This window comes from Leptonychotes weddellii, chromosome 16 (assembly GCF_054177405.1).
Source record: "Leptonychotes weddellii isolate Sample4059 chromosome 16, ASM5417740v2, whole genome shotgun sequence".
NCBI lineage: Eukaryota > Metazoa > Chordata > Mammalia > Carnivora > Phocidae > Leptonychotes > Leptonychotes weddellii.
This window is the reverse complement of record NC_138384.1, coordinates 6,892,124-6,911,625: the sequence shown is the minus strand read 5'-3', so window position 1 is coordinate 6,911,625 and position 19,502 is coordinate 6,892,124. Positions and strand designations below refer to the sequence as shown.

Sequence of the window (19,502 nt, the reverse complement as noted above, 5' to 3'; positions counted from 1 at the left end):
AAGCAGGCTCCCAAGGAGCAGGGAGCCCGACGCGGGACTCGATCCCAGGACGCCGGGATCATGACCTGAGCCGAAGGCAGACGCTTTAACCATCTGAGCCACCCAGGCGCCCCGAGGCACTTTCCATTCTAACAGGGTATGAGCCACAGATTCATTTTGAACATCAAAAAAGCAAAGAGGCCACTATCTTGTGGGTCCTTTAATCCATCTGCCTCCAGAAATAGACACACTCTGAACAATCCATGAACTCTATTTCTCTGAGAGGCAAATAAAAGAAAACCCCACTGTAAAGACGTGAGCTGACATTCCGCACATGACTCAGAGAGTTGCCTCTCTCTCTGAGGCCACATTTACTTGTCAATTAATAAAGACAAAATCAAACAAAACAGCCACCTCCTTTATGAGTTAAATGGAAAGTAAATTTGTGTTTCATTCATGTCACAAAAGTACAAACTATATATATATATATTTTAATTTAAAGAACATTATATCTAGTTAGTATAGCTTTCTTTTGCCTTTCTTGTGTCGATAACCCAATTTGGACTGATGGCTGAGGTTCCACCTCCTTGAAGGACCCCAAATTGTATAACGTACCTGGTTTGTTTAAAGTAAAACATTCTAAAATGATTACTCCCTTGCTCTTAAATTCCTCTGCTGCACCCACATAACTACCTCTCGATGGTCACTTGCTAGGCTGTAACCGACCAGTGCCCTCAGAGGCCGCTGGGGAATGCCTCTGTAACAAATGGTCCAAGACCGCTATGCATTTTGAAGCCCTAAATATGTTCTTGAGATTTACTGCCCTTGTTAGACCCTTGCTAGCTGTCACTTACTCCAGATGTCAATATCCGCCAGAGAAAGCACACGCCCCTGCTACTTCTACCTTCTGATCTGCCATGGGTTGGAACCAGATAACCAAATTCATTAGAAGTAGGTTGAAAAGGGGAGCAGACCACAGTCCCTCTCTCTACTTCATCTTTACTTGCTGAAATCAGCCACCCAGGGCCCATCTCACCTGTGACCACCTTCCTGAACGCTTTCCCAAATATCCCTGACTAAACGCAAACTCTTCCTTCTCCCAACACCCCACGTGTCCCCTATGACCCTTGTTACAAGCCCCCTTGTAGAATGTGAGCATCCTTGCCTTACCCTACCTCCTGCTTAATGATGATCCCCTCCATGGGAGTCATACCCTTATGGAATCCCCTCCCCGTGAGTGTAGACCGGATCTAATGGCTCATGCCTAACCACAAGGTACAGCAAGAGTGACAGGATGTCCCATTCAAGAGGAGACTGGGATACAAAAAGACACAGCTTGTCTTGGCTGTCCTCTTATGCTCTCCTTCCTCCTTGGAGCTCTCAGTCTGGGGAAGCAGACCATGTCATGAGGAGCCCACACGAAGTAGCCATAAAGGGGGGACTGATGTCTCTGGCCAGCAAGGACCTGCCAGCAGCCACTTGGGTGAGCTTGGAATTGGATCCTCTTCCACACCTTCAGCAGAGACCACAGCCCCAGGCAACATGCCTTGACTCCAGGCTTTGAGAGACCCTGAGCCAGAAGCATACAACTAAGCCATGCCAGGATTCCTGACCCAGAGAAACTGTGAGATAATGTTCATTGTTTTAAGATGCTAAGTTTAGGGCAATTTGTTATGCAGGAATACGTAACTAATACAATTCCTTAAAAGCTAAAACAGATGAGACTTCTACTTATCTGTATAACCCTTGTAACACCTAGTCCAGAACCTCACACATAAAAAAATTTAATAAATGTTTATTGATTTGAATGAGTGGCATAATATTTACCTCTTCAAGAAGCTTACAGTGTAATGGGGGGGAACCAGATATTTAACAAATTATCACACAAATACATGTACATTAAAAACAGTAACAAGTTCCAGAAGGGAGGGGCGCCTAGTGCTGGGAAAGCTCCTGAGAGGGGCATGTAACCTGGGCAGGGATCTGGGGGGTGGGGACGGATCCCATGGAAGTGGTGGTTGAGCTGAGCCCTGAATGAAGTGCAAGGCCACTAGGCAAGGATGTTTCAGTCAGAAGTACAGGTATATGCAAAGGCCCTGGGGCAGGTGTGATCATGAAAGAAAGCCAGGCTGACTGGAGTGCAGGAGAAGAGAAGGGGGATGTGTGATACGAGGCAAGGAGGCTTGCACAGGTGGGCAGGTCAGAAAATACCAGCCTCGCAGGCCACATGAACAGTTTTAATTCTTAATCAGAGCAACTAGGAATCACTGAAGTGTTTGAAGTATGTGCGCACACGTGTGCGTGCGTGCATGTGCGTGTGTGTATGTGTGTGTGTGCGTGTAGAAGGGGTGACTTGATCAGATTTGCATTCCTGGCAGATCACTGTGCCCACATTGAGGAGAATGGATTACAGGGTAGGAAAGATGAAAGAGCATGCTTGTTAGCAGGTTATTACAACAATCCAGACAGAATATAATAGTCCTGATGGAAATAGAGAGAAGAAAGCCTATTAGTGGGCTATTCAAAGATGAAAGTTAATAGGTCTCAGGGGTGTGTGGATGTGGTGGGTATGATCAAGAGGGTATGAGGTGTGACTCCCACATGTCTGGTGTGTTCCCTCAGACAGGGGTGGTGCAGTTCACTGAGGCTGGGAGCACTGCAGAAAACCGGGAGTTGAGAGAGGGCTTGGCGTCTTCAATGGGGAAGTGGATGGGCTTTTAATCACCAACACTTTGGGCAATCTATTTTGCTGGTTCTTTCCTAAAGGGGCATTTTCATTATTTTCCTGGTTCTGTGCTATATTCCAGACAGGAGCAATATTACCACATACCCACTGGCCTCAGAATCTAGTTAACACACTCAGTAATATATGAATTTCTGCCCATGAGGCCAATCCAACCAATGTCCCATATACAACTAGAAAAAGAAATTCAATTATGACATGCAGGGTGGCCTCGTCCCAGTTGCTCCATGAGTAAGTAAGGCTGGGCCTGCTGGAGGCCGTTAAATCACCTCTGCTTCATCTTAACAATGATGGTAACACTTACTGAACACTTCCTATGTGCCAGGCATTCTGTGAGTCTCTCTGCAGACATTATCTCTAATCCCACAAGCAAGATACACTATAACTTCTACAAATGAGGAAGCTCAAAGAGGCAAGGTAACTCCCCAAGGCGAGCTGGTGGAGGCAGGAATGGAACCTAGTCCACCAGACTCCAAAATCTATATTCCTCTGCTAACATCACCTCTTCTTTTCACTGAGATCTTTCTTTCAGGGTTACTTTACCCAGTTGGCCAGCTTATCTATAGAGTCAATCCACTTTGATTGTCGAGACGGCTGAAAACACCAGATCAGTATTTTTTCTCCATTTTCCTCCCATTCTGTTACTGACAGACACCAATTAGGAATGGAACCCCTAATTCACCAAACCTCCATCTCAGGAATTGGAAGCCACACATGTTCCGTGGTGAGTAGGCAATAGTTAACACATAAAGCTACTCCAAAGAGACAGGATGAACTGGGAGACCCCATACTGATTCAATTTATTGAAGGAAAATGCTGTGCCTTTTAAAAGCATGCTTTCAAAAAGTACTGAAGGGGAAAAAACTCCAAGAAGAGTTGGTCTCGTACACATGTTTCACAATGAGCTTAAAATAACAAGGCTTCCAAGTGTATAAACTTATGAAGGGCAGCCTCTGGGGTAAACCACCGAGGTCTATGCAGCAGAGAACCCTGAGGTGGTTCCTGAAGGTGTAAGAGAGAGACCCCAGAAGACTATGCTTAGAGGAGGGGCAGCAAGTGACCAGCAGCCCCACAAACTGCAAAGGCTTTAGCTACATCTCTTGCCTTAAGGCAATCATTCCTGACTATCAAAAAACACAGTCCCTTGAAGGAACTATAGTTTATGTAAATCATAATGATAAGACATGTGATTACGAGTCCAAGGACACAGCACCTCCCGCCCCACCCCACTTGCTGGGCCTCCCCAAGTGTACCGGATACACTGGGCAATGCCTGACCACCCTGCTGAGCCCAGTCTGGGCAGATGGCCACTCCTTGACTGTGTCCCTGTGGTTAACACACCTCTGTGGTGAAGCCTCTGTGTCTTCACTACTACTGTGGGATCAGTGCAGGATATCACAGGACAGGGAAAGGGAGGTGGGGGCTTTGCTGTCTTCCACGGGCCAGGTGCTGGGCTGAGTGTGAGAAACAACATGGTGGGCACAGGTGGCAATGGTCCTGCCCCTTAGAGCTGACGGGACCCTAAGCCTAAGTTCTCTAAACCTGCATTGTCTCATCTATAAGAGGTGGATCACGAGAACCCTACATCAGAAGGGTCCCGGGAGAAGGAAATGGGATAAGCAGCAAATACAAAAGAGGAAGAGCTGCTGGTAGATGGTGCAGTCAAGGTTTTTGTCATTGACCCCTCCGCGGCCCTGTGGCAGGTCGGTCTAGTTGGGGAGGGCTTCTTGGATGAGTCTTTTCCCACATTTGCACCATCAAGAATATCTTAAAAAGCATTAATCATTTCTTCATTGCTCCCCCTCAGTACCCCAGATCTTAAACGGTGCTGTCTATGTAACAGCATTAAGTATCCATTGTCTCCCCGTTCTGTTCACCTAAAATATAATTATGATTAGCATTAAAAAGGTAAGGTGGAAAAAACAGGTAAAAGGGACTTCATCAAAATTTTAAACATCGTACATCCAAGGACACCATTGAGAAAGTAACAAGTCCCAGAATGAGAGCGTATTTTCAAATCATATGTCTGACAAAGAAGTCTTAAAACTCAACAGTCAAAAACAATTTAAAGAATAGGCAAAAGATGTGAATAGACATTTCTCCAAAGAAGACAGACAGACAGCCAATAAGCTCACGAAAAGATGCCCAATATCATTAGTCATCAGGAAAATGCACATCAAAACCTCAGTGAGATGCCACTTCACGCCCACTCCAACAGCAAAATAACAAGAACAGATAATAACAAGTGCCAACAAGGATGCAGAGACACCAGAGCTCTGGGCCAGTGGGAATGGAAAATGGCACAGTCACCGTGAAAAACAGGCCGGCAGTTCCTCAAAAAGTTAAATACAGAGTTAACCTATGACCCAGCAGTTCCACACAGAGGAATATAGCCAAGAGCACTGAAAACACGTTCACACACAAAGTCGTACACAAACATTTGCAGCGATACTCGTCATAACACAGTAGTCAAAAATGGAACCAATACAAATGCCCATCACTGAATGACTGATGGACAAAATGTGGCATCTCCATACAAGGGAAGGAAGGAAGCACGGATGTGCACTACCCCATGGCTGAACCTTGAAAACACCATGCTCGGTGGAAGGAACTGGTCACAGATCACATATAATACACTTCCATTTACATGAAATATCCAGAATAGGCAAATCTGTACAGACAAAAAGTAGATCTGTGGTCGCTGGGAACCATGTGAGGGAAAATGGGGAGGGGATGGCAGTGGGCATGGGGTTTCCTTTGGGGGTGATGGAAATGTGCTGGAACTAGATCGTGGTGATAGTTACATGACCTTGAGAATATACTTAAAAAATGTGCATGTTAAAAGGGTGAAATTTATGATGTGAATTCTATCTCAATTGAAAAAAAAGTAAGTGAGCTGAGTGAATAGGATTCCTTCCAAAGCAAGGAAATTTGACACACTTGGAAAAGCCCAAGATATGGTGTTTGGAGTCTGGGGCTGCCCTCTGACTAAATCTGGGACCCGGATCAGTTTTCTGAAACTCTCCATTTACTGAGGTCTTCATCTGTAAAATGGGATAGTATCATTACTTGGTCATAAAGATCAAATGGATAATGTATGCAAAGTGATTAGCACATGGTGTCCCATAGTCAAGTTTGCATGTGTGTTGGCTATCGTCACTGGCTCCCTGATGGAACAAAGAGAGAGCCAGTGCCCCATTCTGAATGAGAAGCCCTCTCCAGCCTGACCCTCCCCTCAGGTCCCCTGTCTCTCACCTCGGGGGTCAGTGCGTTGTTGTCCGAGGTCTGGCTGGACAGCAGGATGTGTGTGAACCCCTCTTCCTTGCGCACGACAATGTCCCGAAACCTACAGTTGCTTTCGTTCTGGCGGACGCTGTACCTGAGCCTCTTGTCAAAGACATAGTCCTTCTCTGCTTCCAGCTTCCTCTTCACGGGGCTGTGCAGGTTTAATCCCCCGTTGGTCAGAGCAGAGCCTTCCAAAATCAGATAACCAAAGTGAGAAACTGACATAGGAACAACCACACAAGAGGGTGATCACAGAATGTTCAGGCTGGATGTGGCTGGGACCTCCATGCACCCTCTGTTCTTGGGTGGAGAAGGGCCCAGGGCTTAACTGCTTCATCTCCAAATGTGAACTAGGACAGAGAGCACTCTCTGTGGAGGGCCCCAAGGGATGATCCTTGATCCCCCTCCCACACATCTACCGTGAGCCTCCACCCCTGCTCATGCACCTTCAGCAGCAAGGAACCCAATACTTTGAAAACTGATGGCCACCAAACAAAACAAACAGACCAACCAAAACACTGCAGCTTTATTCATAATCACCAAAAACTGGAAGCAACCAATATGTCTTTCACTAGGTGAATGAATAAACAAACTGGTACATTCATAGTGCGGAATATTATTCAACCATAAAAAGAAATTTGTTATCAAGCCGTGAACGTACACAAATGAATCCTGGATGCTATTTCTAAGTGAAAGAGGCCAGTGTGAAGGGCTACGCCTGGCACGATTCCCATTACACAGAATCAGCCAAACGATCAGTGGTTTCCAGGGATCAGGTAGAAAAAGAGGAGATGGAACGGGGGAAACACAGGGGATTCTGAGGGCGGTGAAACGACAATGATGAATGTGGGACATTAAACCTTTGTCAAAACCCAAAGAACTTTGCCGCACAGACACTGAAGCTTAAAGGATGCAAATTAAAAAAAATAAATTTACAAGACTGGGGGAATCCAAGGACGGCACGCAGCTGATCAAAGAATCGAACTGTATGACCAACGTGTGAAACCACCTCACTGAACGGGGTGGGAGGCCCTCGGCACCTCAGAAACCCTAGGAATGACTGGAGTCTGTAAAACTAAAGCCAAGATAGCCCATAGAGAAAGTTTGTGCTCCAGCTGGCGAAGCCCATTCCCATGGAGGTGGATGAGAGTTCAGATTCTGATACCATTATCCACGTGTGCTGGAACTGAACGGTTAAATGAATGGATGGCAGATGGTAGGAGTAATGCTTCTCACAGTTGGAGTGGGAGTTTACAGATCAGCAAGAGGAGGGGGCTAGAAGGATCCATGTGGCTGTGGGTTCAGAGTGGAAGACATCAGCATGAACTCACGTTTAGCTTAACGCAGATCCAGACGGTTACATGCGGACATAGTTACAGGTACATGTGTGTACGCAGGGCACTACACACACATGTATTTCCTCGAACTGTCAGCTGAGAGGGCCCAGAACCATCAACACCCCAATAGCAGTGAGCATACCGAGGGCCCAGATGTTGGTTTCTGATACCATTCTCAGTAAAAGGAACCAGGACTCCCTGAAGAAATGGCAGATTCCAGGCCTGGGGCAGGAAACACACAAGATAAGCTTATAGTGGTGGAAAGGAAGGAAGTAGTAAAAAAATAAAAAATAATAATCTCTGCAGTGAAGAGACATGTCAAAAGGACAGAGGAGCCAACTGAAAGAGCTCCCAATGGCCAAACGTGCAACAACGTGAGCAACACAATAGACTAGAATTGCATTTATAACTGAAAGTATAAAATCAATACCCATGAGTCCATACTGATGTCAGTAAATAATCAAATTCATAAATAAATGGGGGGAGAAGAGACAAATGCCCATGCAAAAGAAGTCCAAACAGTTTCTGTAGAGTCTCTGCCTGCAGAGAGGTGGAGCCTAAGTCCCCAGTCGTTAAGTGTGGGTTGAGCTGGTGACTTCCTTCCGCACCACACAGCATGGAAAGTTGGGGGGCAGGGGTCGTAACTGGATGGTGGAGAAACCTGACTGGGGCAGACGGAGAAGCCAAAGCCCCTCAGCCAGGTGACGGAGACCAACATCAACAGTGATGAATCACAGTGATGGTGTGTGCCCTCAACACAATGTGTGGTCTTCCCCTCCAAAAAAACCTACATCCCCCATTTCTAGGCATGAGAAAAAGATCGAACAAAACCAAATTGAAGGGCACTCTATGGAATACTTCATCAGTACATTTCAAAACGGTCAAGGTCATCAAACACCAGGAAAGTCGGAGAAACCATCACAGCCCAGAGGAGCCTGAGGAGACATGACAACTCACTGTAATGTGAGATCCTACATGGGATTCTGGAACAGACATTAAGCAAAAACTAAGGAAACCTGAATAAAGTAAGGACTTTGGTTAATGACAACATATCATGACTGGTTCATCAACTGTAGCAAATGCACCACTCTAAGGTAAGATGTTAATAATGTGAGGGAGCTGAGTGTGGCGTATAGAGAAACTCTCTGTATTACCCTCCCAATATTTCCGTAAGTCTAAAACTGTTTTAAAAAGTGAAGTTTACTTTATTTTAAAATTAAGTTAATAATTTTTTAAAGACCCCACAAAACAGTTCTCAGGCAATTCTGACATGCAGGCAGGTTTGAGAACCTGGACCAGTGGTTCTTACACTTGAACATGCATCAGGATCACCTGGAGGACTGTTAAAAATCCACCTGCTGGGCCCCACCCCAAACTGCTGCCACTGCTTCAGCAACCAGGCTCTGAGAACCAAGGTCCAGACAAATCAGGGGGTCATCCATCACTAGGCGCCTCCCTGATGTGCAGGTGAGCCCTCTGCTTGAACGCTGGTGAAGGTCTGAAGATCTTGCTGAGTGTCCCCATTGCTGCTGGGGGTGGTGGGTGACTGCCCCATGCAATCGGTGACCTGGGCGCTGCAGGAAGGTAGGAGGAGGGGGTACAAGGAAACACAGAGAGGGACTTACTACTTGTTGGAGCCTTCCATTTAGTTTTTGGCAGGGATGCTGGAACCCAACCAGAAGCTGGCCCCCCAAAGCCCACCCTGCCCCCTACTTGGGAAAATTACTGCGTGGACAGAGTGAACATGCCCTGGTGGCTGATCCTCTGAGATCAGCTTATGAGTATCAAGAAAGAGAACATATATAAAAGACCTAGGACATAGTAAGCAATGTATGAATGGTGGCTCTTGCTTTATAATCATTATTGCCTGGCTCAGCACAAAAGTAATCCAGCAATATTTTCTGCATGAACCCTGTCTCCCCAACAATACCGTAAGCATCTTAAGGGCAGGATCACTGTCACACACAACACAGCCCAGCATACCTGTGCACCAAGAAGTCCACGGGAATTATTCTGTGGCTCCTGGAACCTTGAGTCACCCTGGGGGTGGACTCAGAACCTTACTTAGCCTCGTGGGCCTCAGAATCTCAAGAACCAAGTCCAAGGCAGGGAGCAGGAAATGACTCCCCGGAAGGACCCCTCCTCCTGCACGCCGGGTCCCCACCCAGGTGGGCGCCCAGCCACAAAGTGGCAGAGAAGCAGCGGGGCCTGTGTTGTTGGGCAGCTTCCTTGAAGCCTCCTCCTTTTGTACTTTTCCATTACTCAAAGCAACTGGGCTTTGTCAAGCCCCACGATGCGGGTAAAATGATTCAATGAACTCCGGAAAGTAAACGCAAGCATTTAATTAAAAGGCTGGTGTAGAGGGAGCTGTGTCTTCAGGGTTAACCTCAAAACCTTCGGCTCCTCGGAAGAGCTTCCTAATTGGAGCTGGCCAGGGTTTCTGCAGCAGCCCGGGTGGATCCATGCCATGGCCTTGCTGGAAGAGGTTAGCATATCGTAGGAGCTGCTCTTGGAGGGCACTGGCTCCCGCCTGTGAGAAGTCAGAAGCTCAGGGCTTGTGCACGTCAGCGCCTTCCAGGTCTGGGAAAGGTTTGACCAAAATCCTCCCGCCCCCTCCCCCAATCAAGTCAAGGCACTAATTAACAATTGTATGAGAGAGGAGGACGGGAGGCTTACCTTTTGTGAGCAGTTCTCTAGGTTGTCTATAAATTTCTCAACAGTCCTATGAAATTGCCAGTCTTTGTCTATTTTGCAGGTAACGAAAAGTGAATAACTGGCTGGAAGTCACAAAGATTTTAAGTGGTGGAGCCAGGGCTGGAGTCAGCTCTCCCTCATTTTATTTGTTCATTTGAAATCTGATTATTTAGCACCTCCTATGGGCCGGCTAGATGCTAGATGATGGAGATCCAACAAAAATCAGAGCTAAGGTCCCTATCCTCACAGAGTTTGCTTCGGGTCGGGGAGATGAAAAGTCAACAAGTAAACTATTACCTAAAATTGGGACACATGAGAAAATATCAAGTGACGTGACAGAGAATAATGGGGGCAGGGGTCTCTGAATTCAAAGCCTGTGGTCTTTCTGCAAGAGCACAGGATAAAGCAGCCCCGAAAGGACCATCTGACCAAATAAACCACAAAACTACCTGAGGAAAACAGACCTCTTTATTCTCTATCAGGCCACTGGGCTCCCACCTCTGATGGTGACTTGAAGGATGTACCATCTCTGGGCCAAAAAGAGGAGGAGAGTCTCCTTGAGAGCCTGAATTCACATCTGAACCTAAGCGGGTAACATGGGCCCTGCATTTTAGGAGATTCTGAGCAAAGCTGCCCCCCAGACACCCTCAGGTGCTGGCCTCACACATAGCTGCCCTCAAAGCCTCTCCCCCTCTGTGGCATCATGCTTCCTGAGACTGTGGCGGGCTGACCGGGAAGACACCATGGGAACAGAACATGCTGGAAGCATGGAAGTGGAGGGCTTTGCAGCCTACAGATAGCATGGAAATTCCAGCCCTGTATTTGCTAACTGGGAGAAGCTGGGAAGCCACATGAGCTCTTGAGCATTAGTCTCCTTGATGAGAAGATGGGGCTAACAGGACCTGCTTTTCAGGGTTGTTTTGAGTTCAGTTAAAGAACCAATAGGGGATTAGCAAGTGCCTAGCTCATCTTAGGCACTTCACAAACGTTGGCTGAAGGACCCCAAATCATTCCAAAAAAGAGGAATTAATTGCTGAGCGCTCTTCCTCCCAGCCTCTAAGGCTGAGGCACAAACCCAGGCCAGGATGTGGCGTTCCAGGCAGAGAGAGCTGACCGCCCTGTGAATCCATAAATCAGGGGGAAACCCAACAATGGGCTAGCCTTCAGCCCCCCACACGCCTTCTCATGAGCTGCAAGGCTGGGCGGCTCACTCATCCACACTCTGTGCCCCCATTACCCATGTGTGGATTGGGAAAAAAACATTCCTGCCTCACAGGATTGTCGCCAAGTAAAGGAAGTGATGGCGGCTGCATTCCTGGGACAAAGGACAGTTTCCTTCCTTCTTTTCCCTTCAAACCTTCCCACATTCCTTCCTTCAGGGTAAGTACAAAGGAGTTTTTGACATTAAGAAGGTTCCATAAAATCACGCTCTGACACAGCCCCTCTGCTCCAAACACGCGGAAGTGGCAGATAAATACCGGGCTCGCAAACAAGATAATCATCTCTGTGCATGAGAGGCAGAATGTCGACACAAAGCACTACGTGGGGCTAGGGGCTGGGAGTGCTGGGCAGGAAGCACACTCAAGGGTGGCAGAGACCAGTGTCCCACACAAGACGCCAGAGGGGACCCAGGCCCAGGGCTTGACCCCAGGGGATGGCCCGAGGCCCCCTCTGTGAAGGCAGGCCAACAATAAGAAAACCACCTGCTGCCCACAGCCACAGCTTTGTTGGGAGCTCCAGGCCAGGTGGAGGCAAACACAAACTATCAGAGAGGGAGGGGGGGGAAGAGAGAAAGCAAAGAAAAGCAAAACACAACTTTCCCTCTTAACACGAGCCAGTACACCAAAATTCCAAAACCTGCAGACATCTAACGCTTAGACACCAAGCCAACAAAATCAACACTTATGACATGAATTACTCCAAAGAAGATAAAATGAGTATCATGAAACAATCTGACAAGGACTTTAAAACAGGAATGTCTCAAATGCTCAAAGTGACAGCTGAAAGGAAAAAAAAATAGATTCACTGAAAATAAACAAGAAATTCTCAAACAAAAACAGAAGAAAAAAAAGAGTGGTAGTAAGGTAAAGAACAAATGAGAAGAAAAATGGCAAATGGGAGAAAAATATTTGCATATCATGGATAAAAGACTAAGATCCCCAGATTGTAAGAAGTTTTAAAGACAAGTCAGAAGGCCCCAAATTCCTCCTTTAACAAAGAGTGGACAGAAGATATGTGCAGGCACCTACAAATATTACATGAAAATAGCACTTAAACATAAAACCTCAACTTTCTTTGATAATGCAAATTAAAATCCCAAAATAATGGAGTAAGAATTAAAACTATACTGAGACACCATTTCTCACCCACCCACTTGGCGAAAGTTCAAAATCCTGACACTCTGCTCTGCTAGAGAGGATGTGGGGAGTCGGCCATTCTCTTAATTGTGGGTGGAAGGCAAAATGGCATAAAAGCAATAGAAGGGAATTTGGCAACATGTGACAAAGCTGTTTATGTGCTTACTCTCAAGCCAGCAATCCAATTCTAGAAATGTGACATCAACATAAACCTCTAACAGTACAAAAATATATGTGCCTACGATGACTCCTTACAGCACTCTTTGCAATTGCAAAATATTGGAAACTATTTAAATATTGAAGCGTGGGTTGGGGACAGGAACTAGGGTGCATCCACAAGATGGAATACTACGCAGCTGTAAAAAAGAATGAACATTCTCTCTATGAACTAATAGGGAATGGTTTCCAAAATATATCTTCAAGTGGAGAGAGACCAGGTGCAAAAGTACTTTACGTTTATTGTAAGAAAAAAAGGGAAAGAGATAAATCTGATTTTTTTTTTTCTCAGAAAGAAACACAGGAAGAATACACCAGAAGATGATGAAAATACAAGTGGGTACAAGTCATTTGGCAGGGAGAATAGAGGAGAAGGGGGAGGGGAGAGATGACACTGTTCTGAGTACATTTTTCTGTTTTAAGTCTTGTAAGTATATTAAAGCATGTCAAGAAAATAAAATCAGGGAGGATGAAGAAAAATAAACTGAATGCAAAAAGAAAGAGAGGAATCTAATCCTATCCCAAATGAATAACATAAGCACACTGGGGGAGGGTAGAGAACCAATATGAGTAACTTTTGAATGCAAAATTATGACTTATACATCCTCAAACAAACCTTGAACTCTCCCTAGTGGGTTTGTTTTCACAGCGCTTAGAGTGGAACAACTCCAGAACTATTTTATAGGCAGTATAGGGTTGAGCAAATGAGTAAATGTGTGATGTTGTGGAGAGACAGGGTTCACTCGATGGAAGAAGGGTCAAATAAATATGGAATGGGGACGGTGAGGAAGAAATCAGTGGGATTGGAATGGAAGAAATTTGGACCATAATAGAAAAAACTGGAAAATGGATCATAGATTAAATTATTGTATCAATGTTAAGTTTCTGAAATTTCTAACTGTACTGTAGTGGCTTCAGAGAGCATCCTTTTTCTTAGAAGATACCCATACTGAATATTAAGGGATAAAGAGGCATGATGAATGTAATCCATACTCAAATGGTTCAGAAAAAGAATAATAATCTGTATATAATTTATAGTAACTTATCAATTATAGTAACTTATGAGTGTGTATGTACGCGAGTCTACATCTAAACATATATACACATACATATACATAAACATATGGAGAAAGGGCAAACATGATTAAAATGTTTTAAAAAACCCAATGAATGTGAAAAGAGCCTCTTTATGATGTTTTCTGTAAGTTTTAAATTACTTTAAAGCAAAAAGTCAAACACACTTTTAAAAACAAATATCCTGCAAAATAAGAATCAAACTAAAATTCCATTCATGGGATAACTCTAAGAAAAGAATATTTGAAGAGGTAATAGCTGAGTATTTTCTAGAACTTAAAAAAAAAGGGCAAGTTCTTAGTTTGAAAGAGCACTCTGGTTACTAAGCAAGATGAAGACACAAATGATATTGAAACTGCAGAATGTCATGGGTAAAGAGAAGATCTTAAAATGTAGCCTGGAGGGGGAAAAAAAAAATCACATTATCACAAAGGGTTTACAGACTGATAGCAACAGCGACAACACTGGCCTGGGAAGAAAAGGGAACTTCTGCCATCAGAATGCTAAGAAAACCAGTATCAACCAAGACTTTTATACCCAGCTAAAACAGCATTTAAAGGCCTGAGTGTGTGGGCATTTTTCAGATACCCAATGCCAACAGCATTTATCTACCAGAGTTTGAAGGAATTACAAAGAGAAGCTTCACCATGTAAAACAGTTAATTCAGAGGAAGACATAGGACTCAAGAAACAAAGTTGGTCTTAAAAATTTTCAAGATATGAAAAAAAATTTCATAAATGCAATCACTTGCTATGAAAATAATAAGCAAAGTCTTTGGTGTTTAACAACATTGGGTGTACAAAACAAAAACAAGATGTCCAATGAGAATTTAAAGCCAAGTAGTATCCTCCTTGCTATATCCAATAGGAGGACATCCTATTTGTTTGAAAAAAATTCATAGTTGAGTATGTATGCTAAAATTTAAGAATACAAATTCAATATGTGGCTGACTTCCAAGTCAGCCTAGTGCGAGGGAACCTATAAAATGTGCAGTTCAATAAAAAAGCTTCAAAATGTCAGGGAATGGGGATGGGAGAAGGAGCAGAGAAACAGAATGCAAAATAGAAAAAAAATCCAAATATATTAATAATTGCATTAATCTGCAAGAAGATTAGGTTAATATATTAAAAGATAGAGATGATCAGATTGAACAAAAGATGAAAGAATCCAGATGGGTGAAGGATTCCTTAAGGAGAGACCTTTAAAGACAGAAAAAGTCATCTCAGCTCAGCTACAGGGAGGAGGAAACTGGGCCAATCAACTGAGAAATGGAGGGACGACTCCAAAACTATCAAGAAATGTTGTGCAGCTATCAATCACAGGAAGGAAAGGTGTGTCAGGAAATGCACTGCAGTTTGTAAGATACACAAAGAGAAATAGAAAAACAAGGCAAGCTGCATTGGGATGGGGGAGGGCAGAGGTAAAGGGCTGGAGGGGGCCACAGAGGACGGCACAGATGAGCAGTGGACCACAGGAGACTTCCATCACACAGTGTCAGCTTTCAAGAAACATGTCCAGTCCAGGCAGGGATCGGGGTCTCTGCCCAAATTCCCCACCAAGACCATGTCAAACCTCAGGTGCAGAAGGGCACAGGGAGGAAGGAAGGGAAAGTTCAGACAGATCACCAGAGGATCCCAACTGAGGGACGCACTATCCATGCTACTTCCACACTTACATGGTCTCTCTCAGGAACTCAGGCAACTCTTTGATTATCACGGGCAGCGGGGCTAGGAGAGATCTCTACACCTGCCCAAAATGGAGACTTCAGGGTCAGTACAGCCTCATCTTCAAAGTCCTTTCTCTCGATGGCTCACTATATGCAATACCTATATGTTGTTGGGTACTTAGTATACAATTCACATAGCTTACCTCATCTAACTCTAACACCAACCCTGTAAGACACAATTTTATCCCCATTTTACAGAAGAGTAAACCAAAAGCCAAGGTCATCATGCCAATCAGACAGTGCCAGGATAGGGTTTAACCTCCAGCATCTTGATTTCAAACCTGATGCTTAAATCAAGCACCAAGGCTCAAATCTAACACTAGTCCTGGGCCATCCCACCAGTGTTGGCTCTGCTTTTCTTTAAGAGCCCAGTCTTTAGTGAACAGAGCAGGAAGGAAAATTTGGACATTAAACCTGGACAGGTGTCATGTGATGCTATTACCAAGCCAAGCTCATTTTGCTGTGTTATCATCATCTGTACACCTGCTTGATGCCCCCACTGAACTCTCTGGGGACAAGCCTGAGAGTTACTCACTTCTGAGTCTGCAGGACTGAGCACAGTGCCTGGTAAACAGCAATTGCTCTATGAAGTGCTCATCAGGGAAATGAATGAGTGAAAAACAAATGGAGCAACTCCATTGTACCACGTGCCAACTTCGTAATTAACACTCCTGACGTTGGGATGCATTCCATATTCATTTCTCAATGTGCTGGTCACACTCCCACACCTTTGTACTAGTCCCGTGCGTGAAAACATTTGTTTTTTTGAAATCAGACTGATCTTACACCTAGATGCCTCATATCACACCTGGCCCTTCTGCTTCATGGCAGCCAAGCGAGATCTCACCTTTCAGAGACACCCAGGGAAACAACACAATGTCAGTGCTATGAATTTTCCTTCCCTTGCACAGAAACTAGTAACACCATTCGTGGTCTGAGCCATCATAACACAGAAGGAAGAGGTCAAGAAACCGGAGCCCCTCTCTGTTCTGGAATAACCATGTGCTAAAGGCCTCACTCCTCTCAAAGCTGCTCTGCTGTTACCTGCTTGGGAAGTCTTCCAGAGCAGCTCATCCCTCTTCTTGTGGCTGTTTGTACATCCTTCTTCTTTTACAGCCTTTACTCTCCCTTCTACCATCCACTCAGCACATAATTAGCGAGTGCCTAAGAGATGCCTGGCACCTGGGACATGGTGATGGGCAGAAACAGACAGGGATCCTGCTTTTCAACAGAACGTCCCGCCATGATGGAAATGTTCTATGCCTGCACTGCCAAATACAGTAGCCAATAGTTGCACATAGCTATTGAAATTTTAAAATTTATGTTTAATTTTCATTAACTGAAATCTCACCACATGTGACTGGTAGCCACCATATTGGACAGTGCAGGTCATCATGCTGCAAGATAATTATCTTGCATACCTTGTAAATCCTGACATACCTTTTCTGGACTGTCTGACTCCCACCTCACCCTCAGACAGAGTCATAAAGACAAGGGCCGTGTTGGTCATTCTTAAATCTCCAGGACAGTGCAGTCCAGCACACAGAAATGGTTCAGGCATTGCTGAACCCAATTAATGAGTAGATTAAGGAATAAATGCTAGACATATAATAGAGGATCTACAGAAGTTTCCATCTCCTAACCCAAGGAGAGGGAGTGAGAAAAAGAGGCCGGAGAGCAGGATAGGGGTCTGCTACTGGCCCCATGGAAAGATGCAAGCCCAGGCATCACCCGTCCTGCCCATTCTCCCTATTATTCCAGTAGTGATCAGTGCCTCGGGAAGCAGATAGATTCAGAGAGAAGGGATGGCTGGGACCACCTTAAGGGCAAGTCACACTGGACCACCTTCAGCTACAAATTATGGCAGAGGGGTGGGTGGTAAGAAGGCTTAAAATAAACAAAAGAGAAGACTCATCAGTTCCACAGTTGAGCGAAACCATCACTTTGTTTACTGCAGGGTTAGGGTTTTCCAGCTGCAGTTCTTAGAAGAGAAAGTGATAGTTCTCGTGCATGAGAGCCATTTCCTGGTCTGTGGTTGACTCACCCAAGATCCCTAAAGCATTGTGGACGGTTCTGACAGCACCCCGAGAGGGGAAGGTGGGGGTGGAGGGGTGCAAGGTTTACACGTCCAGTGCATCAGAAGGAAGCAGACCCAGCAGTTGGGGACAGCAGTGTCTTTCAACAGAAGCATGGCTGGGCGGTCAGGATCTTCAGAGGGGTTGAGGGGGGACCTGAAGTTGAAAACATCCTCTGTCACTGCACCCACTAGTGTCGCGAAGAGTTCAAAGTACCCAACCTGCCCCTGAACTCAATACGTGTGTGTTATTTCAAGCTGGTCACGGTCCCAGCCCCTAACTGTCCCCAAGTACAGAATCCCTGAATTCAAGGGCAAAGTCCAAATTGATGAATTTTTTAAAAATCATACTTAGTCATGTTAGCCATCATCTGGCATGTTATAATGATGCCTGTTGACATGTCATGAATTTTAGGAAAGCTGAGGTTCCAACATTACTTAGAATTGCTGGGAGGGATAGAGCCTTCACAAGAGGCAGAGTTTGTCCTTGACTCACAGACCCTCTGTCTCCAAGGCCATCCTTGCCCAGCTGCCTCCAGAGTTGACAGCAAGTTTAAATGAGAAATCTAATCCTTTCTGCAACTGGGATTCCTATTAAGGAGTCCACTGCGTATTCTCTTCCATAGCAAAGGACTACACAAAACACAGAAATGCACTCTGAGAAATGGACCTGCGGTACCCTTGACGGGGGGCAGGGCTGGGAGGGGCAGGGCCGGGGGCGGTGGAGGGGGGAGCCCAGGCGTTTAATTAAGAGCCTTCGAGACAGCAGAATATTAAGGGAGAAGAAGCGTAGCAAGGAGGGCCCTCGCGGCAGATGGTGAAAGCAACTGTCAGAAAGACAAGGGAAAGGGGGTTGCTGCTGCAAAGAACCTGACAAAACATTAGCTCTCCATGTCACGTCCCCAGGAGAAGGGAGCGCAATGTGAGAACGCGGGACAGCCCGAGGTGGGGGGGTGACACTGACATAGTGAATGGGGGGGCGCGGTGAACTTGGCGCAGGACCCACATCTTACAGCAGCGAGGGATTCCCACTTTCTCCCTTTTGTCCGTTCATGCATCCACTCCCTCATTTGGCAGGTGTTTCTTAAGCACCTATAACAGGCCCAGCACTGCGAGGTGCTGGAAACACAGCTGTGAGCAGAATAGAGACCACACCTGCCCTCATGGAGCTCAGGATCCCGTGGAGTGAAGGAAGCAGAGAGCACCTACATGATCAGGTTGTGACCCTTACATGCCGAGGTACGTGCTGTCCATGAAGAAATAGTGCTCTACGCGTGCAAACAAACTAGACTCCGACCTACACGGGGAATCGCTCTTTGGGTGAGCCACAAAGGAGGAGGAGAGGTCGATTGCCCACATGAGGGCTGGTGGGAGGGGAACACACACACAGAGCACAGGGAGACAGGTGTGGACAGGGCGCCAGGCAGGCTGAATTGGGTAGGCTCTGCAGGCCTTGCAGAGTGTGGGCTCTGCGAAGGACTTCCTCAGCCTCTTCCAGAAAGAATTCAAAAACACCCTCCTACTGCAGGCTCCACCTGTCTGGTTCTCCGGCCAACCCTGACAGCACAGGGAAATCCCTGGAGCTTCAGCCTCCCCCGCGGGGTAGACTACAATTGGCTGGACTGCCACATTCCTTGTGATATGGCTCCAGGCACCCACATGTGGATCCTTGGCTCTATAGCCCCGTGCCTTCCGTCAACAGCCCCACCATCCCTGCCTTCTTCCTAGCTCATTCTGGCTCCTTCTATCAGACTTCAACTTATGCCTCACCTCCTCCAAGAAGCCCTCTCTTTGGAAAACAGTGTGGAGGTGCCTCAGAAAATTAAAAATAGAGCTACCCTATGACCCAGCAATTGCACTACTGGGTATTTACCCCAAAGACACAGATGTAGTGAAAAGAAGGGCCATATGCACCCCAATGTTCATAGCAGCAATGTCTGCAATAGCCAAACTGTGGAAAGAGCCGAGATGCCCTTCAACAGATGAATGGATAAAGAAGATGTGGTCCATATATACA

At 45.8% G+C, this 19,502-nt stretch overlaps 1 protein-coding gene across 1 annotated transcript in view; it reads right to left on the bottom strand.

Moving 5' to 3' along the window:
- Positions 1 to 19,502, bottom strand: part of CDYL2 (chromodomain Y like 2) — a 125,257-nt gene that overhangs the window by 21,529 nt on the left and 84,226 nt on the right. Inside the window, exon 3 of the mRNA XM_081806329.1 lies at positions 5,978 to 6,195. Coding sequence (XP_081662455.1) covers positions 5,978 to 6,195 — 218 coding nt within the window. The remainder of the gene's footprint in view (positions 1 to 5,977; positions 6,196 to 19,502) is intronic.